The following is a 21484-nucleotide window of genomic DNA, read 5'->3' on the forward strand; positions in this document are numbered from 1 at the left end:
GTAAGAGGGAATTTTTAATTCTATTACCCATCATCTCTTTTGCTAACAGAGTATCAGCTTTATTGTGTAACAGAATGAAGTACCACATATTCTAGGAAATTGAACTCTAGAATTATTCCAACAATGAAATAGGAAAAATATAAAGTTTGTTGAGTAACTCAATACATTGACAAATGTTCTGAAGTAACTTAATGTTGATTTTGAGATTTGACACGGGTTAAACATTCTTCTAAAAATGTAGACATGTGAAACAGTATCACCTTACCACCCACAGATAACCATTATTAACAATTCCAGATAGTGCTTTTTATTTATAGAAATATTGGATCATACCTGTTTGAAATCTGCCTTTTAAACACACATTAAGCACACCTTGTCAATATACTTATATCATTGTTTTAGAAGCTGCTTTGTATTGTTTTATATTGTTGCTAGTTAGTGGCCATAATGTTGCACAGCTTTGCACTAGACCATTTGGTGATACATAAGTTTGGAAACTGAATATTTAATATAATTTTTATATCCAATGTTCTAGTTTGATATTGTACAGTCTTATAACCATTCCCTATCTTGGTTATTTAAATTAAAATTTTTTTAACTTAAAAATTAAAAATTCAGAGTTCCCATTATGGCTCAGCAGTAATGAACCCTACTAGTATCCACGAGGACTTGGCTTTGATCCCTACCCCACCCTGGATCCAGCGTTGCTGTGGCTGTGGTGTAGGCTGGCAGTTGCAGCTCTGATTCGACCCCTAGCCTGAGAACTTCCATATGCCATAGGTGTGGCCCTAAACAGCAAAAAAAAAATTAAAACTTAAAATAATAAAAATTTAAAATTCAGTTCCTCAGTTGCACTAAGCCCATCTCATATGCCCAAGAGACATGCTGGGCTAGTGGCTACCTATGCGACCACACAGATACGGAACATTTCCATCTCTGCAGAAAGTTCTGTTAGGCAGCTCTAGTCCAGGCAATCTAGTTTACAAGCATCCTTGGTATACACTTTTACAGACTTCTCACAATTTGCCTGGATAAAATTCCTGGTAATAATGAGTTGCTGAGTCAAAAGGGTGCACAAATAAAACTTTGATACATGTTACTAAATTGCCCTCTAATTTATACTTCCACCAGCAGGGTTTTGGTAGGAAAGACTTGAAAATAAAGGTAAAACATAGTCCTGGACACTTTCCCTGAATGACAAACAAGTTTTCTTAAAATCTTTTAAGACGTTTTTGAGGGAATGATAAAGGGTCTCACAAAAATTGATATAATTCATAATAGAGAATATTTTTATTAATAGTTTTCTGAAACCTAGCCTTTTTCAAAAGACATTGTTGCTGTGAGACTATGAATCCCATGTTTCTTCTGGGAGTGTCAGGGAAGTCTGTCATCATGCTTTGGGGTTGTGTTTCTTCTTCCAGGCAGCACAGCACTGTCAGAAGCAGTCTACTGAGCTCTTCCAATGCATGTATTTTAAAGACAAAGACCCAGACACTGAGGAGCGTTGCATATCTGATGGGGTTATTTATTCAATTAGGACAAATGGTGTGCTTGTATTTATACCAAGGTACGTTATTTCTAACACAGTAGTTAAGAAATCAAGTAATGTCTGTACTTAATCTAAAAGTACAGACACTGGATATAAACAGTACATTAAATATAATTTATTAAAACATTTACTTTTAGAAGTTACCTTGTGGAGCATCAGGTTAAGAATCTGGCATTGTCACTGCAGCAACCTGAGTTGCTGCTGTGGCACAGGTTCAATCTCTGCTCTGGGAACTTTCACGTGTCGCAGCTGCAGCCAAATTAATTAATTAAATAAAACATTTTAAAATAAATGCAACTCTTTTGTAGTTACCACATGTACATAATGTAAATTCATTATTTAAGTATAAAAGGAGATTAGAATTTAGTACATCTGTATCACTCTTAGGATAGAATTTTACTTATTTAGCAAAACATTTTGTTTCCATCTGCTCAGTGGAAGAGATGCTTGGAGGTAAATAGAGAAAAAGCTGTAGGGGTTTTTTTTTTTTGGTTTTTGGTTTTTTGGAAAAGCCATTTTTAATCTAGAAGAAAAACTAGCATTCTAGATAAGTATATAAGATATGCAAATTAAGAATATAATATCCCTGGATTCTAATTCTGGCAATGATTCAGGTTTGGGATTAAAGGTGCTGCTTATCTAAAAAATAAAGATGGTCTGGTGATCTCATGCGGCCAAGATAGCCATTGTGAATGGAAACCAGGATCCCTTCAACGATTTCAAAACAAAATCACCTCTACCACAACAGGAGGAGAATCTGTTACATTCCACTTGTTTGACCATATAACAGTAAGTCTGTATGTACATTAAATACAGCTTTCAATACAAAGAACAAAGAATGTAATTTAGTAATACGCATTTTCTCCTCTATAATAGGTGCGAATATCTGTACAGGCCTCCCGTTGCCATGCTGATACAATAAGGCTTGAAATAATAAGCAACAAACCATACATGATACCAGATACTGAACTTTTTCATCAGAGTGCCCTCTTGCTAAAGAGTGACTTAGTAAAAGAAGTAACTAGATCTGTGGAGGAAGCTCAGCTTGCTCAAGAAGTCAAAGTAAATGTCATTGAAGAAGACTATCAAAAATATTGCCAAACAAAGGGAAGAAGCCTATACACACTTCTAGAGGAGATAAGAGACCTAGCTCTACTGGATGTTTCGAACAGTTATGGAATATGAAATACTCTTATTTCATTGAAAGACCTTTGTCGTATGTGAATGTTTCACCTTCTTTTCGACATGCATATCTAATTTCCTGTGTCACCCAGTGTTCTAGTTGGTATGTGTGGAATATTTTTCTCAGTATTAAATTTGCATTAAATAAAGTACAATTAGGTTACTATGGAAAGTGATTTTTCAGACAATTAGATACTGAGTCATGGCTCTGCAAATCAGGTTGCCTTGTTAATAAACCCAGAATTGACTTTTGGTTAGCTTGTCTCAAATCAGTTATTTCTGGGCAGTTCCCTTTGTGGCAAAGTGGAAAGGAATCCGACCAGGAACCATGAGGTTGCAGGTTCGATTCCTGGCTTCGCTCATTGGGTTAAGGATCCGGCGTTGCCATGAGCTGTGGTGTAGGTCACAGGCTAGGCTCAGATCTGGTGTTGCTGTGGCTCTGGCGTAGGCCGGCGGCTACAGCTCCAATTAGACCCCTAGTCTGGGAACCTCCATGTGCTACGGGTGCGGCCTTCAAAAAGACCCCCCCCCAAAAAAAAAGACAAATCAGTTAATTCAAAGTAAATTTTAATTTTTCCAGTAATTGCTACATTGGGCCGTTTGGGTCATAGGTCCCTCTGACATCTGTCAGATTAACTTCTCACGTTCAGATAATGAGATGGTCCTATCCACTTTAAACCTATTTCACATTTGACTCAAATGCCCCCTGCTGTCCCTGGCACTGGTTGGGGCTAGGGCATAGAGAGTGGGGTGCGGTGCACAGGATAGAGTCCATTCTCTCACACCTCTCTTTTCACACTCTCACTTTGTTGAGTGGTCCTCCTCAGATGATGAGCAGCTGCACTGGCCTTAACCCTTGCTACAGACCTTTTACTCAGCACCATCTCTCTGCCAGTCTTTCCCACAAAAAGCAACCTTCCCATGTCCTAATCTGTAAAAACTAGGTTTGCCTTTCCCTCTCTCCCATGGAAATCTCCTGCCAAGAACTAGAAAGACTTTTAAACCTAACTCTTAACATGGTACTTCCAGTCTATAATTACCCCTCTACCAAGTTGATAAACTCAGGCAGAAAAAACTCCAATTAGGTCTTTTCACTATGTGGCCCTAACACTTCAGCCTTATATTCACCATTCCCAAATCTTGTATTTCCTAGCTATTCATTTCTGTATCATCATGGTACATGTTCTTCCCAATCCTTGGCCTGCCTGCCAACTCAAGGTCTCCTGTGAATCCTCCCAAAGTGGTCTGTGTTCCCTATGATACTTCCCAAGTTTTTCTAACTAGTCAGGAGCATTTGAACTTCCCTAGCACCTATGCAGGCCAGGCACTCTTCATGTGACTTTCTTCTTTTTTTGTGTTGGCCATACCCATGGCATATAGAATCAACTTAGAGCTGCAGCTATAGCAATGCTGGCTTCTTTAACCCACTGTGCCAGGCCAGGGATCAAACCGGCACCACGCAGAGACAATGCTGACTCCTTACCCCACTGTACCACAGTGGAAACTCCTCATGTTGTGACTTTTTAAGTATTAATGTGACTCCCCAAAATACATGTAAACATGTATAACAACTGTTAACATTTTACCACAAGTATAAAGTGCAGAACTAAATAGCAATAAGAGGAGTTCCTGTTGTGGCGCAGTGGAAACAAATCCGACTAGGAACCATGAGGTTGTGGGTTCGATCCCTGGCCTCACTCAGTGGGTTGGGGATCCAGCGTTGCCGTGAGCTGTGGTGTGGGTCGCAGGCGTGGCTCGGATCTGGCGTTGCTGTGGCTCTGGCATAGGCCTGCAGCAACAGCTCCAATTAGACCCCTAGTCCGGGAGTCTCCATGTGTCACAGGTGCAGCCCTAAAAAAAAAAGCGACAAAAGGCAAAAAATATAAATAAATAGCAGTAAGAAATTTTTATAAAGCCTCTAGGGATAGTGTGTGGAATTTTTATTTTTTAGAAAAAGAACATTAATATTTTTATATATTTACAACTTAAAACACCACCCAATTTAGTAAAACAGGGCATTCAATGGCACACTAGCAGCAGAAGCTACTTATTATTAACTACCGATCATTTTTACAAAGTCATGCCTATTATAAAAATAAACACTAAGGACAATAAATAGACTGAATGAAAGTTAATAAGAAACAAGTATCATTATATACAATACCAGATTTTAAAGACGAATCTTTAAAAGTTTCACTAAATAAGGATTTTTACGTAAAGCAGACTAAGTGGTAGTCATCTCAAATTCTGAAGATAGTAAATTAATAGATTTTTCTCAGTTGAGGTCTATCAAACCGCAGTAACATTTCTAGATGACTTAAGTTACTGTTGTACCTTTTAAAAGGATTGGTCCAGTTGTGTTATCTCTATATTTAAGTCCTCCTCTTCATTTACAGTATTGGCAGCAGCATCATTATGAGGATTGTCTAGAAGTTCTTTGTTAAATCCATTTGATTCTTCCTCTTTTTGATCTTCACCTTTATTATCCTTTTCAAGTGTTTGTGCGCTGGGTGTGTTCATTAGCAAGTCTGAAAGAGAAAGAACCACTACTCATTACAAGCAACCTGGTCTACTCTTACCTGATAAATACAAATCTCTTCAAGTTTAGGTCAGGTGGAGTTCCCGTAGTGGCACAATGGAAAGGAATCTGACTAGGAACCATTAGGTTGCAGGCCTTGCCCAGTGGGTTAAGGATCCAGCGTTGGTGTGAGCTGTGGTGTAGGTCGCAGATGCGGCTCAGATCTGGCATTGCTGTGGCTGTGGTGCAGGCCAGCACCTTTAGCTCCAATTCGACCCCCAGCCTGGGAATCTCCACATGCTGCAGGTACAGCCCTAAAGAGCAAAAAAAAAAAAAAATTTTTTTTTTTAAATAAACATCAAATGTTCTTAAGACGGAGTTCCCGTAGTGACTCAGTGGTTAACGAATCCGACTAGGAACCATGAGGTGGCAGGTTCGATCCCTGGCCTCACTCAATGGGTTAAGGATCCGGTGTTGCCGAGAGCTGTGGTGTAGGTCACAGACGCAGCTTGGATCCCTCATTGCTGTGGCTCTGGCACAGGCTGGCAGCTGTAGCTCTGGTTAGACTCAGCCTGGGAATCTCCATATGCCGTGAGTGCGGACCTGGAAAAAGACCAAAAAAAAAATGTTCTTAAGAATTGCATATCAAAGTGACTTACAATAAAGAATATTTAACAGGAATTCCCGTCGTGGCGCAGTGGTTAACGAATCCGACTAGGAACCATGAGGTTGCGGGTTCGGTCCCTGCCCTTGCTCAGTGGGTTAACGATCCGGCGTTGCCGTGAGCTGTGGTGTAGGTTGCAGACGCGGCTCGGATCCCGCGTTGCTGTAGCTCTGGCGTAGGCCGGTGGCTACAGCTCCGATTCAACCCCTAGCCTGGGAACCTCCATGTGCCGCGGGAGTGGCCCATGAAATAGCGACAACGACAACAACAAAAGACAAAAAGACAAAAAAAAAAAAAAAAAAGAATATTTAACATACTTATTTCTATTTGGAAATTTTTTTTTTTTTTTTTTTTTGGTCTTTTTAGGGCCACACCCATGGCACATGGAAGTTCCCAGACTAGGGGTCAAATCAGAGCTACACCTGCCAGCCTACACCACGGCCACAGAAACGGCAAATCTGAGCCACATCTGTGACCTACACCACAGCTCACAGCAACGCCAGGTCCCTAACCCACTGAGTGGGACCAGGGGTTGAAACTGTGCCCTCGTGGCTATCAGTCAGGTTTGTTACTTCTGAGCCACAAGAGGAACTCCTCTATTTGGAAATTTTTTTTTTTTTGTCTTTTGTCTTTTTAGGGCCACACCTGTGGCAAATGGAGGTTCCCAGGCTAGAGGTCTAATCGGAGCTGCAAATGCCAGTCTACACCACAGCCACAGCAACGCCAGATCTGAGCTGCATCTGTAACCTATACCACAGCTCATGGCAACACAGGATTCTTAACCCACTGAGTGAGGCCAGGGATCGAATCTGTAACCTCACAGCTCCTAGTCGGATTCGTTTCTGCTGCACCACAACAAGAACTCCTATTTGGAAAATTTTTGAGTTTTATATTACAAATAGAAGATGAGCCTTAAAATGCTTATTTCCAGGTAAACTTTGATAATGACAGCAAGGAAGATATTGCCATCAATAATAGCTGTATCCTCATGTAATTTTTCACAAGGTGGGATAAAACATCCATTCGTAAAAGTAAAAATTAAATTCATTTCCAACTGGAAAAAATATTATTTTTTGTCTTTCTAGGGGCCACACCTGCAGCATATGGAAGTTCTCAGGCTAGGGCTCAAATCAGAGCTGCATCTGCTGCCCTACACCACAGCAACACTAGATCTTTTTTTTTTTTTTGCCTTTTCTAGGGCCGCTCCCGAGGCATATGGAGGTTCCCAGGCTAGGGGTCTAATCGAAGCTGTAGCCGCTGGCCTACGCCAGAGCCACAGCAATGTAGGATCCAAGCCACATCTGTGACCTACACCATGGCTCATGGCAACACTGGATCCTTAACCCACTGAGCAAGGGCAGGGATCGAACCTGCAACCTCATGGTTCCTAGTCGGATTCGTTAACCACTACACCAAGAGGGGAACCCCCAGCAACACTAGATCTGAGCACATCTGAAACCTATACCACAGCTTATGGCATCACCAGATCCTTAACCCACTGAGCTAGGCCAGGGATCAAACCAAGGCCCTCATGGATACTGGCTGGGATTCATTACTGCTGAGCCACGATAGGAACACGTAACTGGAAAAAATTATGATAACACCACTGAATAATTTTGACCAAGAATTTGATTATTTGGGGTCAAAATTGTTTTATAACATGCTATCTTCATTACTTACTATAATTCTTTTTTTTTTTTTTTTTCTTTTTGGTTGTGCCAGTGGCAATATGGAAGTTCCCAGGCCAAGGCCTGAACCAGTACACAGCAACAACTAAGTTGCAACAGCGACAACACCATATTCTTAACCTGCTGAACCACAACGGAACTCCACTACTTACTATAATTTTTACTTTCCTATTTCAGAAGGAAAAATTGGAATGGAAATTGACAAAGATACATGCAATCATGCATGCTTCATTCAAAACCAATCTGCAATTACTTTTAAATACAGTTTTAACAGAACTTGGTTGTCTAGTTTCTATACTATTTTAAAAACAGCAAATTTTAAGGCAGTTTTAAAAGAGAAAGGGGAATCAACAAAAAAGAAAACAGAATTCACAACAGAAGTGACAATGCAACAAAAAGCATTTTAGGACCTATTTATGTCACAGTGAATGGCTCTAAAATTCTCAACGGATGAAGAGCATTTTATGTTTAAGAGAGTACCACAATAATTAATGATTATGATCATGAAGATAAAATTACATGTCATGTGACTTTAGAAGTCAGGGAAGAATATGTTTTTGAAAGATTCAGAATCAATTTAAATTATTAAAATAATTTTTAAAGAGATACTCAGCTATCCAGAAAACAGTCTTGGACTCCTTTATTCTTTGAGGATTGCAGCTACTAGCCCTTGTGCTCCCTCTCTCTAAAATACACATAATATACTCTCTCATGTTTTTCTATTCCTAGAGGTATTTTATTTGGGAAATAGTAAAGAAGTTAACATTTCTAACAGGCCTTGATATATTAATGGTAGCATATAAAATCCAGCATAAAATTTACCATTTCCTGGAGATTGACTATTACTCAGTAGCTTCGCCTGTCTTCTTTCCAAGGCCAATTGTTTATTTCTCTCAATTCTTTGTTGTTGTTCTTCTGTTAGGCTTCTACTTGACTCAGAAGCAAACTTTGCACTTTCAGATGAGTTTGTCAAAAAGGGGTCTAATTCAGTAACAGTTACATCATGGCCATTATCTTCTCCAACATCATCTGCAGTAGAAAAGAAAGGGTTAGTACATCTGCAGTGTTAAACTAATTAGAAAGAGTTTATGCAGGTATTAACTGAAATCCAGTTCAAAGCAACAAGGTTCCAGACCTTAAGAAACAATTTGAGGTATGAGAATGTTACAAATACTTTTTTTTTTTTTTTTTTTTTTTTTTGTCTTTTTAGGGACACAACTTGTGGCATATGGAAGTTCCCAGGCTAAGGGTCCACCTTGGGATCCAAGCTGCATCTGAAATCTACACCACAGCTCACGGCAACACAAGATCCTTAACCTACTGAGCAAGGCCAGGGATTGAGCCTGTGTCCTGACAGATGCTGGTCAGATTTGTTTCTGCTGAGCCTCGATGGGAACTCCACAAATACATATTTGATTCAAACAAGTAGGAGAAATATTTATTCATCATTTCAAAGAGGCATTATAAGTTAAATGAAATACTAGTTTCAAAACATGCATGAACAGAAAGCAAAAGTTCATTGTTGCTAATAAAAGAACTTAAAGATTCCAAAACATATCTTTGTTTTACATCAAAAACATTTTAGGAGTTTGCCATATTGCCTATATGATATACAATAATAATCTTACATAGGCTATTTTTGTATATGGTAAAATCCAAACACAAAATAAAAAGGAAAATAAATTTAAAGATCTGTGAAAATACTTCCAAGTCAGTTTTCTTAAATTCAGTGTTTTCTACATTATTTATCTTTTTTTTTCTTTTTAGGGCCGCACCCACAGCATATGGAGGTTCCCAGGCTAGGGGTTGAATTGGAGCCACATCTGCCACATACACCACAGCTCACGAAAACAGCACATCTTTAACTCACTAAGAAAGGCCAGGGATCAAACCTACATCCTCACAGATACTAGCATTTGTTAATGCTGAGCCACGACTCGAACTCCACCTACATTATTTATCTTAATAAAATTTTTTTTTTTTTTTTTTTTTTTTTTTGTCTTTTCTAGGGCAGCACCCACAGCATATGGCGGTTCCCAGGCTAGCGGTCCAATCAGAGCTGTAGCTGCCAAGCCTACACCAGAGCCACAGCAATGTGGGATCCGAGCTGCATCTGCAACCTACACCACAGCTCACAGCAACGCCAGATCCTTAACCCACTGAGCAAGGCCAGGGATTGAACCTGCAACCTCATGGTTCCTAGTTGGATTCGTTAACCACTGAGCCATGATGGGAATTCCAATCTTAAATTCTTAAAGCCCTGTACACAAGTTATCTCAAAGTAGGATGTCCCTAAAATAATCCACAGTGGTATGAAAAGTAAATATTAGATCTTTCATTTAAAAAAAAAATTTTAATTAAGTTTAACGAATTTATATTTAAAAGAAGGACTGACAGGAGTTCCCGTCATAGCTTAGTGGTTAATGAACCCAACTAGTAGCCATGAGGACACAGGTTCCACCCCTGGCCTCGGTCAGTGGGTCAAGGATCTGGCGTTGCCATGAGCTGTGGTGTAGGTCAAAGATGCAGCTCAGATCCTAAGTTGCTGTGACTTTGGCTGTGGCATAGGCTAGTGGCTACAGTTCCGTTTGGACCCCTAGCCTGGGAACCTCCATATACTGCAGGTGAGGCCCTAAAAAGACCAAAAAAAGGACTGGCAGAGACTAACTATCACTTCTCCATATGACAGTTATCATCTAGTCTGTAAGCTACCTTCAAGGCAGCTCATACTGTGGAAGGGTGGAGTTGGATCTTCACTCATTTCTTAATTTCAACATATTGTGACATACAGCTGATTCTGACTGCCCAGTTAAGCAAATTGACATAGTATCTATTTTAACCAAAACCACCAAACCAAATGCACAAGTGGTAGCTTAAAAAGATTTCTGCAACATAACAAAATACCTATAGGTAGAAGAAAAAGAACTACAAACAAGAACTAAGAAAATGGCAAAGCTGACACTTTACCTTCTCTCTGTATCATTCACATTACAGGGGTTAAAAACAAAAAGATAACCTCATCAGATATGACAAGGGGGCAAAAAAAAAAAATCATCAAGACTACCATTTTTTCTTTTCTTTTTGGGACTGCACCTGCAGCATATGGAAGTTCCCAGGCTAGGGGTTGAATCAGAGCTACAGCTGCTGGCCTACACCACAGCGCCGGAAACAATGGATCCAAACCACATCTGCAACCTACATCATCACCTTGTGGCAATGCCAGATTGAACCTGCATTCTCATAGATACTAGCTGGGTTCTTAACCCACTGAGCTACAACAGGAACTCCAAGACTCGTTCAAACTATATTTGAAATACAAATTTAAATATATTCTTGTCCTGTGTGTAATTGTACAGTGAAGTATTAGCTAATGACATTTGTTAAAAACCATCACCATTAGCAAAACATTTAAAACATAAAGATAACCTTTACAATTATTCCAGTGAGGTTTAAAAATCATATATTTAATCCAGCATTTTACAATCAACCCTTTTTGAGGTGTCTTCCTTAATAATGAAAGACAAAAAGCCTTTTCCTTCCTAACATGGAAAAAGAAATGTGGCACTAAACTAAAATGCATTCCTTTGTTGGGAAGTATTGATGGAGTATATATAGAAAACATTGCTGGAAAAGTTAAGAAACAAGTATTAGAACCAATTATGCAATATATAAGGTTTCTAATATGCTTCACCTTATAGGGCTTATAGGATTCTGAATTACTAATAATGAAATACATAAAAAACGACTTTTTTTGAGCCATGAAAGATCTCTTCAATAGTAAATGATTTTTTTTTTTTGCTTTTAGGGCTGCACCCTGCAGCATACAGAAGTTCCTAGGCTAGGGGTCAAATCAGAGCTACACCCACTGGCCTATGCCACAGCCACAACACCTGATCCAAGATGCATCTGAAACCTACATCACAGCTCACAGCAATGCCGGATCCTTAACCCACTGAGCGAGGCCAGGGATTGAACCCACATCCTCATGGATCCTAGTTGGGTTTGGGGTTCGTTAACCACTGAGCCACGAAGGGAACTCCCGTAAATGACATCTTTAATACAAACTATGTCTTATGGAAAAATCATGTGAATATAAACACTGATGGAATTTTGATTAGGATAAAAATGGGATTAAAAAACTAGAACCACACTTGAAATTCATTCACTGTGACATTCATAGGTAAGCTATTGTGGCAAAGAAGCTAAAGCCAGAAATATTCAATGTGCTACAGGACGTCAGCATTCTGATACACATAAACTAACAGCTAAGCAAACTACTTAATAATTAAAGGGAAATAAGTGCTATTTTTAAAAAAGCACTAGGCGGAATTCTCTTCTGACACAGTGGGTTAAGGATGTAGCACTGTCACTATAGTGGCTTGGGTGGCTACTATGGCACAGGTTCAGTCCCTGGTCCTAGAAATTCCATATGCCATTGGCGCCTGCTGCTCAGATCTGATCCCAGGCCCAGGAACTCCATATGCTGCAGGGTGGCCAAAAATGGAGAAAGAAAGGAAAAAAAAAAAAGATCTAGGGAGAAAAAACTAAATCTACAAAGCATACCTTAAAATCACAGATCAAAGAGTTCCTGTCATGGCTCAGCAGTTAACAAACTCAACTGGTATCCATGAGAACTTGGGTTGGATCCCTGGCCTTGCTCAGTGGGTTAAGGATCTGGCGTTGTCGTGAGCTATGTATAGGTTGCAGACTCGGCTTGGATCCTACATTGCCATGGCTGTGGTGTAGGCTGGTAGCTGCAGCTCCAATTCAATCCCCAGCCTGGGAACTTCCATATGCCTCGGGTGCGGCATTAAAAAGACAAAAAAAATTTAAAAATAAAAAAAGGAGTTCCTGTCGTGACTCAGTGGTTAACGAATCCAACTAGGAACCATGAGGTTGTGGGTTCAATCCCTGGCCTGCTTAGTGGGTTGAGGATCCGGCGTTGCCGTGAGCTGTGGTGTAGGCTGGCAGCTGCAGCTCCAATGAGACCCCTAGCCTGGGAACCTCCATATGCTGCGGGAGTGGCCCTAGAAAAGGCAAAAAGACCAAAAGAAAAAAATAAAAATAAAAAAAAATTTGGAGTTTTGTAGTGGCTCAGCAGAAACCAATCTGACTAGGAACCATGAGGTTGTGGCCTCACACAGTGAATTAAGCTCCAATTCGACCCCTAGCCTGGGAACTTCCATATGGGGGGCGGGGGGAGGTGCAGCCCTAGAAAGGAAAGGAAAAAAAAAGAAAATCACAGATCAGTAAGTACTAGCCCAAGATTTTTGATAAAATTATTCAGTAGATTATTCAATCATACTGTTCTTACTTTAAAACTGTAATGTTTTGGGAGTTCCTGTCATGGCTCAGTGGTTAACGAATCCAACTAGGAACCATGAGGTTGCAGGTTCGATCCCTGGCCTTGCTCAGTGGGTTAAGGATCCTTCATTGCCATGAGCTGTGGTGTAGGTCGCAGATGCGGCTCGGATCTGGTGTTGCTGTGGCTCTGGCATAGGCAGGTGGCTACAGCTCCAATTAGACCCCTAACCTGGGAACCTCCATATGCCACAGGAGTGGCCCTAGAAAAGGCAAAAAGACCCCCCCGCCAAAAAACTGTAATGTTTTGGTGAGAACAAAATGTAAATTATGTAAATTATGTATCTTATCAGTACAGTAGTACATGTATTAGAAAAATAAAATGCTCAATACATTTTGACTGTTGAAGTGTCTCATGCAAAAGGTCTGGAGACTCTTCTCTTAGGATAGAGAAAACATTCAAAAAAAACGAGGCTTTCTGACAGAGGCTTCCTCTATGTACCCTATACTGCAGCATGCCTATAATTCCATGAATGGTGCCAGGTTCATTTACGCCTGTGACTAAGTGGTTCCCTCTATCCAAAATCACCTCTGCCTGACCTCTACTGCTTATCATTCAAAGTACTTGTTATACCTCCTCTGTGAAACCTTCTCCTCCCCTAGGTAAACCTAAAACTATGTTCGCTTTTGTACCCTACACTATCTCCTGTTCATCTCCAATTACAGCACCCTGCAGTCTACTGGCACATTACCGGTTCACTAGTCTGTTAGACCACAAAGCAAGGGGTCTGATCTCATTCATCTTTATCCCTGAACATTTAGCACATAGTATGCAGCTCAAAAAATTCAATGAATAAGCTAACTAACCCAGTGGTATATGTTATGGGATTTAGTACTCTAATAACTCGTTCCTTTCCATTTATAAAATCCTATGGATTATTTAAATCTCAATCCTTCACATTTTTAAAAGCAATTTATAAATAACTTTGGGGGTGTTTGATATGGAACCTGTACTTTCTACCACATCTGTTAAAAACATTTTTAAGCAAAAACCAACAAACATGTATGGAGCCATCGCACAGAAAATCTGATAACTATACAGACCCTGTCGGCAGGAACCATATGTTTTGCTGTGTGTGACTGCCTATGGTTGCACTGTACAACTAACAAATGCAATCAATACCAGGAACAGTCACGTAAGTCTAACTAAAGTCCTATACACTCTTGAGTGAAATGTGAACTATTTCATTATCAAATTATTCTGATTTCCTAGAGCCACTTGTTTTTAACGGTGGACATGTAAGTGAACATGGTATCTTGTCATATATTTTTATTAATAAACACTACAGAGGATGAATGGGTCACCATCAGAGTTCTCAAAGGCTCATATTCTGTGGCTAAATATATTTTTACAACATCTCTTAATGGCATTACTGCCATGTCTGTAAGAAACAAATATACAACATTCTAGATGTATCAAGGCATCTTAACTCATTCCTATTTACTGTACTTTAAATTGTACATTCAAAATAAACTAAGAACCCAGTCTTATAATACTGCCTACCCCAACTAGATCCATTTCTATAAGCAAAATTATAATAAAGAAGATAAACCTATATTCTTACCATTATTGCTAATAAAATCATCATGTAAAATAGGTAGATCAAGTCGAATTCGTTTCAAACAGGTCTGAAAATAAAGAGATACTTTTACATTTTCACTTACATTTGGGGGAAAACAGTCAATGAGTCAATTCTTAGTTTCAAAAAAAAAGTTGTTCAAATAACTATTAATTTTCCTTCTCTCTACTACAACAGACTGCAAAATAAAAACTCCAAAGAGCTAACTTAGCCTCAGCTAAATCTATCCTTATATAATTTAGCATTATGAATAATATACATGATAACCTCAACACCTACCTGAACTTCCTTTTTATTTCCCAGATATTCAACTCTGTCAATAAAATCTTCAAATTGCAGTTTAGGGAATAGCCTATGTGCCCAGTGCTCCATGTGTCTGATTAGCATCTTCAAGTCCTCAGCCTAGCACATAAAAATAAAAATGCTAAATAGAAGATTCATTCTCACAAATGACCTTGTTAGCAGATTTCAGAACTGAATAGTAGTGCCAAAGTCACTGGTGTCCTTTTATATTTACAAGGTTAAGAAACTGTTAGAAGGAGTTCCCGTCGTGGCGCAGTGGTTAACGAATCCGACTAGGAACCATGAGGTTGCGGGTTCGGTCCCTGCCCTTGCTCAGTGGGTTAATGATCCGGTGTTGCCGTGAGCTGTGGTGTAGGTTGCAGACACGGCTCGGATCCCGCGTTGCTGTGGCTCTGGCATAGGCCGGTGGCTACAGCTCTGATTGGACCCCTAGCCTGGGAACCTCCATGTGCCGCGGGAGTGGCCCAAGAAATAGCAAAAAGACAAAAAAAAAAAAAAAAAAAAAAAAAGAAACTGTTAGAAGAAACTTTAAGAAGAAAAATATTTACTAAGGGCTTAGAGAACTGCAGTCTACAAGAGCACTGGATAGATTTTTTTAAATCAGAGGAAAAAAGAAACTTTAATATGACAAGATATCTTTTAGAAATAACTAAAAAGTGACAGGTTCCTAAATCATATACAGAGAGGAAAGCATTGAGAATTAGCTCTGTAAAAATATATTCTGAAATCCTGGCGTTCCCTTTATGGCTCAGGGGTTAACGAATCCGACTAGGAACCATGAGGTTGTGGGTTCAATCCCTGGCCTTGCTCAGTGGGTTAAGGATCTGGTGTTGCCATGAGCTGTGGTGTAGGTCACAGACACGGCTCGGAACCCACGTTGCTGCTGCTGTGGCTGTGGCATAGGCTGGCAGCTGTAGCTCTGATTTGACCCCTAGCCCAGGAATTTTCACATGCCACAGGTAAGGCTCTAAAAAGCAAAAAAAAAAAAAAAAAAAAAAAAAAAAATATATATATATATATATACACACACACACACACACATATACACAAAACATATATATTCACACACGCAAAGCATATATATATATACACGCAAAACATATATATATGTATACACGCAAAACATATATATATATATACACACACACACACACATATATATTCAGAAATCCCAAGGGCAAAATACCAAAGACTAGCAAGAACACTGTAAACATTCTCAGACCACAATACCTCTCTGTATTTGAAATCTCAACTTAACATTAAAAAAAAAATTTTAATGACAATGAAACAAAGTTTAATACACCAGAGTAATGAGAAAAGTTCCAAATTTCTGATTTTACTATAAAGTATTTTCTTCTCCTCTTATAGTATTTTAAATTAGAAGAGTAGTTCAAAGCAAAGGCTGTGGATTAGACTGCTTAGATTCAAATCTCAATTCTACTACTTAATAGCTATTGACTTGGAACAAATCACTTTACCCCTCTGTGCCTTTTCCTTAATGTATGAGAATAATACACATACCTCATAGGATTGTTAAGATGTTTAAGTAATACAAGTAAAGTGCCTGACACAAAGCAAGTACTCAAATATTTGCTTATTGTTGGGGTGGTATTTGATCTTGTATAAGAAGCTATAGTTCAAATAATCAACTCTACCAGTAACTATGTATGTAATACTAAGAGTGTAATGTCTTATCATTCTCATTCTGATAAAGATAAAAGTTCTTTGGATCTCCCATCATGGCATAGCAGAAACAAATCTGACTAGGAACCATGAGGTTGAGGGTTCAATCCCTGGCCTCACTCTACATTAAGGATCCAGCATTGCCGTGCACTGTGGTGTAGGTTGCAGACACAACTCGGATCTGGCGTTGCTGTGGCTGTGGTATAGACGGGCAGCTGTAGCTCTGATTCGACCCCTAGCCTGGGAACCTTCATATCATATGCTACAGGTGTGGCCCTAAAAAGCAAAAAGAAAAAAGGAAATGGAAAGGCAATCTCTGCCCTTAACTGTTGACAGTGGCTGCTTAAAACTCAGTTTCCTTAACTAGATAACAGACTAGCACCTACCTCAGAGGTTGATAATTAAATATATTTGAAAATAGTTCAGAAACCACAAAGCCCTACAAAGATAATCATATGCAAAAAATGTATCAACACTCTACATGACTCAAATTTTAAAATGTACATTTGTGCAGTGATTGACAGTTTCTAAATATCTTCAATTTTCAGCAAAACTTAACTGATGTCTGTTATGAACGAGACACTGTGTCATATCCTAGAGACAGAAAAGTGATTAATACAGTTAAAGTCCTTGCTTTCATGAAGTCACTCTTTGAGGGAGACAAAGTAAATTTTACTCCTCGAATTATAAAGTACAAATTTTAGGCTACAGACTTGGATGTGATTTTCCTAAAACCAAACAGTGGCTACAAAAGACTATGTTTTCTGATTCTTCAAACAATGTCCTTTCCACTACATCACAGCTTCTCAAGACTTAGGATGTTGGATGACCATATCTACAAAACATTCTAAGACTCCAAAGAATATGATAATGGACCCACAGTTTTGGTGATATTTTTAAAAACATAAAAAACAAAGGTCTAAAATAAAAATGATACATTTCTTACCTCATGACCTTTACCTTTGAATTTTGCTTTATCGAACACATGCCTTAATGCTGGAAGCCCTCTCTCTGAAATTAATCTGTGAATAGAAATATGTTTCAAAAGTCAAGCTTTCTAGAACCATCAAGGGCAAACCAAGACCATAAAGAAGAAAAAAGATTGGAGTTCTCTTGTGGCGCAGCAGGTTAAGGATCCAGCGTTGTTACTGCAGTGGCTTAGGTCACTGCTATGGTACAGGTTTTTATCCTTGGCCCAGGAACTTCCATGTGCCACAGGCTCGGCCAAAAGAAAAAAAAAAAAAAAAAAAGACAGAGAGAGAGCGAGCATCTAACGAACTGAGAAAAATGTCTTTAGAAATATCTAATCTCCAAATCATCCCAACCAAAAGCCTGTAACATAAAAGGGAAAAAAAAAAATGGATGAAAGATAAGTATAAATGTTTAAGGAAAGAGGAAGTCTACCTCTGAGCATCCAACTTGGGTATATTCCTTTTAACTGTTCTCTTTGGAGGTACAGGAACAGGTGCTCCTCTCCCAGATTCTGGTGAAATATACCAAGATTTATTATTACTTAAATAATTAAAACCTCATTTATAAAATGTATCACTTTAAGCTGACAGATGGATAGCTGAACATGGATACCACTTTGGAACTCTATACAGACCTTCACCAGGTTCAGCTCCTTCACCATCTCTCTCTGGAGAGGCTGGAGGTGGGAATGGAGGAAAAGTTTCATCTTCTATGCGCTCATAATCTGGTAGGTCAATCAAGCCATTCTCCTGTGGTTCTAGCATCTTTCCCTCTAGGGGAAAAAAAGAGTAAACATGTTTATTCATCCAAGTAGTCTTCCTATTACACAGTGAAGTTCCACCTACAGCAAAATGCATGTGTTTCAGTCAGTTAAATCATATTTCAAACTCACATCATGAAGCAAAGTGAAGATAAGTTATGAAAAAAAGAACTAAAGATAGAAATTAGAAGAATTAAATTCTAATGTAGACCCTACTAGAGATCCCATAGTGGTGCAGCAGAAACAAATCTGACTAGGAACCATGAAGTTTTGGGTTCAATCCTTGGCCTCGCTCAGTGGGTTAAGGATCCGGCATTGCTATGAGCTGTGGTGCAGGTTGCAGATGGGGCTAGGATCCTGAGTTGCTACTGCTGTGGTATAGGCCAGCAGCTGTACTTCCCATTCGACCCCTACACTGGGAACTTCCACATGCCTCGGGGGCAGCCCTAAAAAGCAAAAAAAAAAAAAATACTGTTTACATATTGGTCTTCTTTTTTAAAGGTTTTTTGTTTTTGTTTTGAAGAAATGGAAATAATCCTCAAGCTGATAACCTGGAAGAATGCTTTTCAGTACCACCTTACTTGACCTCTCAGAAACATCTGAACACTTTTGATCAGATGTTTTTCTTAGAAAAGTGACTTCTGCAACAGTACTCACCTTGCTTTCCTCCCTTCCTGGACACTCCTTCTGGATCTTCTTTGCAGATTCATCTTCCTCTAACCTGGTCATTAAGTATCCAAGACTTCATCCTAGGCCCTCTTCACTCAGTTACCCACATGGTTCTAATAATCACTTACAGATGATATGCTAACTTTTTATCTCCATTCTAGGCATCACATCAGAGGTCCAAAGTAGTGGCATCTTACTTCACAGCTTTCAAATTTCTCAAATAGAACGTAATTTTAGACACTGATGAAATTCTCTTCACTTCCTCCTCTAGTACTCAGACTCCCAAAGGAGTGAAAGTTAACAATTTTTTTTTTTTTTAAGGGCCACAGGTGTGGCATATGGAGGTTCCCAGGCTAGGGGTTGAACCGGAGCCGTAGCTGCTAACCTATGCCACAGCCACAGCTCACAGCAACGCCGGATCCTTAACCCACTGAACCCGGAGGCAGGGATGGAACTCGCCTCCTTATGGATACTACTGGGGTTTGTTTCCACTGAGCTACAATGGGATCTCCCCTAACAAAGAAATTCCAAACTATAATTCATTCCCAGACCTTTGGCGATTCAAAGTCCAACTTTTTCCAAGTTACCAAAACAGAAGCCCCTTTCGCCAGGAAGTGCTACCAGAATAACTCAACGACTTCATTTGCTAACCAGCCCTAAAACCTCAAAACTTCCCATCCCATCCCTCTCCTCCAACCTTCTCCTCGTCGTAGCTCCACTGTCTATCCTCTCTTAGTTCAACCACACTCATTCATTCACTGTACATTCACAGGATGCCTCCTATATTAAGAAGCCCCTGTTCAGACCTGACACACGTTCCCTTCCTCTACCTTGGTTAGAGGCAGGCCCGAGACAGAAACAAAAAGTACAAGTGCCCGCTCTTGTCCCCACCAACCTCATCTCCCCACAGGTTATACCCAGTCAGGCCTCCATTCCTCTCCAGCCCCTATTAGCCCAGGGTCGGTCTCTGTCATGTCCTTATCCTTCCCTGCGACAGCCGGCATCCCCGCTCCCCAGCCTAAAGCCCTCCTTCCTCCTCGGGAATTCCACTCGCCCGCCTGCCCGCCTGCCCGCCTCTCACCTCAAGCGGACTGCAGCGGCCACAGCGTTGCGCCTGGCGCGGAGGGGAAAACACGTTTCTCGCGAGACTCTCGCGAGACGCTCCCTTAGAGTTGGCGCCAAATTTGCGCAATCCCCAGCGGGGCCTACCGGATCCGCCTCTCTCCAACGCCCCGCCCATTCATTTTTGTCCCCGCCTTTTGGGGTATCCTGTCCATTGCACCGCTCTCCTCCTCACCGCTTCCACTCTCTGAAATTCGTTCGAGTTTAGCCGTCTTGTCGTGAAGTTCTTGTTCCCTACGCTTTAGGTGCTCTATACTTTGGAAAAGGTCTCAGGTTTTTAGAAAATTGAATTGTGGATGGATTATAAAGGATAAAAGCAAACGGAATTTAATGAGAAACTACCGATTCTTCAGAGTTACTAACAACTTTTTGAGCATAAGAATTCTATTAATTATTGGAGTTCCCGTCGTGGCGCAGTGAATCAACGAATCCGACTAGGAACCATGAGGTTGCGGGTTCGATCCCTGGCCTTGCTCAGTGTGTTAAAGATCTGGCGTTGCCGTGAGCTGTGGTCGCAGATGCGGTTCGGATCTAGAGTGACTGTGGCTGTGGCTTAGGCCAGCGGCTACACCTCCGATTCGACCCCTAGCCTGGGAACCTTCATATGTCGCGGGAAGCGGCCAAAAGACAAAAAAAAAAAAAAAAATTCTATTATTCTATTAATTACTGAATAATGAGCTGAGAAAAGGGGCTGTAAAGAGTTAGTGTTAGGATTGCAGGCACAAAGAATGTCAAAAATATGTTACCTGTTTTTTTTCTTTGTCTTTTTAGGGCCGCACAGCGGGCATATGTGGAGGTTCCTAGTCTAGGGGTTCAATCCGAGCTGCAGCAGCGGGCCCACACCACAGCTCACTGCAACGGCCTAATCCTTAACCCACTGATCGAGGCCAGGTATTGAACCTGCGTCTTCATGGATACTAGTCAGATTAGTTTCCACTGAGCCACTGCTAGGAACTCCAATTTTATTTTAAAGTGAGTCCAGGGAGTTCCCGTTATGGTGCACCAGAAACGAATCCGACTAGGAACCATGAAGTTGTGGGTTCGATCCCCGGCCTTGCTCAGTTTGTTAAGCATTGCCATGAGCTGTGGTGTAGATCGCAGATGTGGCTCAGATCTGGCGCTGCTATGGCTGTGGCATAAGCTGGCAGCAGCAGCTCCAATTAGACTCCTAGCCTGGGAACCTCCATATGCTTCGGGTGAGGCCCTATAAAGACAAAAGACAAAAAAATAATAACTAAAGTGAGTCCAAATATATTGGTATTTGCTTGCATGGGTGTGTACACACACACTGAGGGAGAATAAGTACTATCTGTGGGTATGGGAACATGGTATATAAGACAGGGTAGGATAGGGACTTAACACTATACTTTTTTGGAACATATAAATGTGTTAACTATTCAAAAAACCGGGAAAAAAAAGTTACCTTCAGCAAA

At 40.2% G+C, this 21484-nt stretch overlaps 2 protein-coding genes across 5 annotated transcripts in view; one reads left to right on the plus strand and one right to left on the minus strand.

Annotated features, from left to right (window-relative positions):
• The window catches only part of DIS3L (DIS3 like exosome 3'-5' exoribonuclease), a 42063-nt gene extending 39075 nt beyond the window's left edge, over nucleotides 1-2988 (plus strand). For both annotated transcript variants that reach the window (XM_021100270.1, XM_021100274.1), the window contains 3 exons: nucleotides 1422-1567; nucleotides 2164-2338; nucleotides 2426-2988. In XM_021100270.1, the coding sequence (XP_020955929.1) occupies nucleotides 1422-1567; nucleotides 2164-2338; nucleotides 2426-2734 (630 nt within the window). In that variant the 3' untranslated portion in view covers nucleotides 2735-2988. The remainder of the gene's footprint in view (nucleotides 1-1421; nucleotides 1568-2163; nucleotides 2339-2425) is intronic.
• Nucleotides 2-20103, minus strand: TIPIN (TIMELESS interacting protein). Of its 3 annotated transcripts, XM_001925231.6 has the most exons (9): nucleotides 20011-20065; nucleotides 18918-18981; nucleotides 18135-18272; nucleotides 17933-18011; nucleotides 17475-17550; nucleotides 14822-14944; nucleotides 14528-14591; nucleotides 8424-8630; nucleotides 2-5259 (listed from the first exon to the last, which is right to left on the minus strand). In XM_001925231.6, exons 3-9 carry the CDS (start codon nucleotides 18262-18264, stop codon nucleotides 5069-5071), a joined length of 870 nt encoding a protein of 289 aa, XP_001925266.3. In that variant the 5' UTR covers nucleotides 18265-18272; nucleotides 18918-18981; nucleotides 20011-20065; the 3' UTR covers nucleotides 2-5068. The 3 variants fall into 3 exon arrangements, with proteins under 3 accessions (XP_001925266.3, XP_013848769.1, XP_020955948.1); XM_013993315.2 differs by lacking the exon at nucleotides 18918-18981 and having other exon boundaries at nucleotides 20011-20103; XM_021100289.1 differs by having other exon boundaries at nucleotides 2147-5259; nucleotides 18918-20022.

This window comes from Sus scrofa, chromosome 1 (genome assembly GCF_000003025.6).
Source record: "Sus scrofa isolate TJ Tabasco breed Duroc chromosome 1, Sscrofa11.1, whole genome shotgun sequence".
NCBI classification, from domain to species: Eukaryota; Metazoa; Chordata; class Mammalia; order Artiodactyla; family Suidae; genus Sus; species Sus scrofa.

Excerpts from the sequence above, each read along its gene's own strand:
- TIPIN (XM_013993315.2), bottom strand. The coding sequence starts at position 18,264 with ATGCTAGAACCACAGGAGAATGGCTTGATTGACCTACCAGATTATGAG. Across the intron at positions 14,945-17,474 it reads TCAAAGGTAAAGGTCATGAG|GCTGAGGACTTGAAGATGCT; the intron begins GTAAGAAATGTA and ends TTTATGTGCTAG. Across the intron at positions 14,592-14,821 it reads GAAATAAAAAGGAAGTTCAG|ACCTGTTTGAAACGAATTCG; the intron begins GTAGGTGTTGAG and ends CTTTATTTTCAG.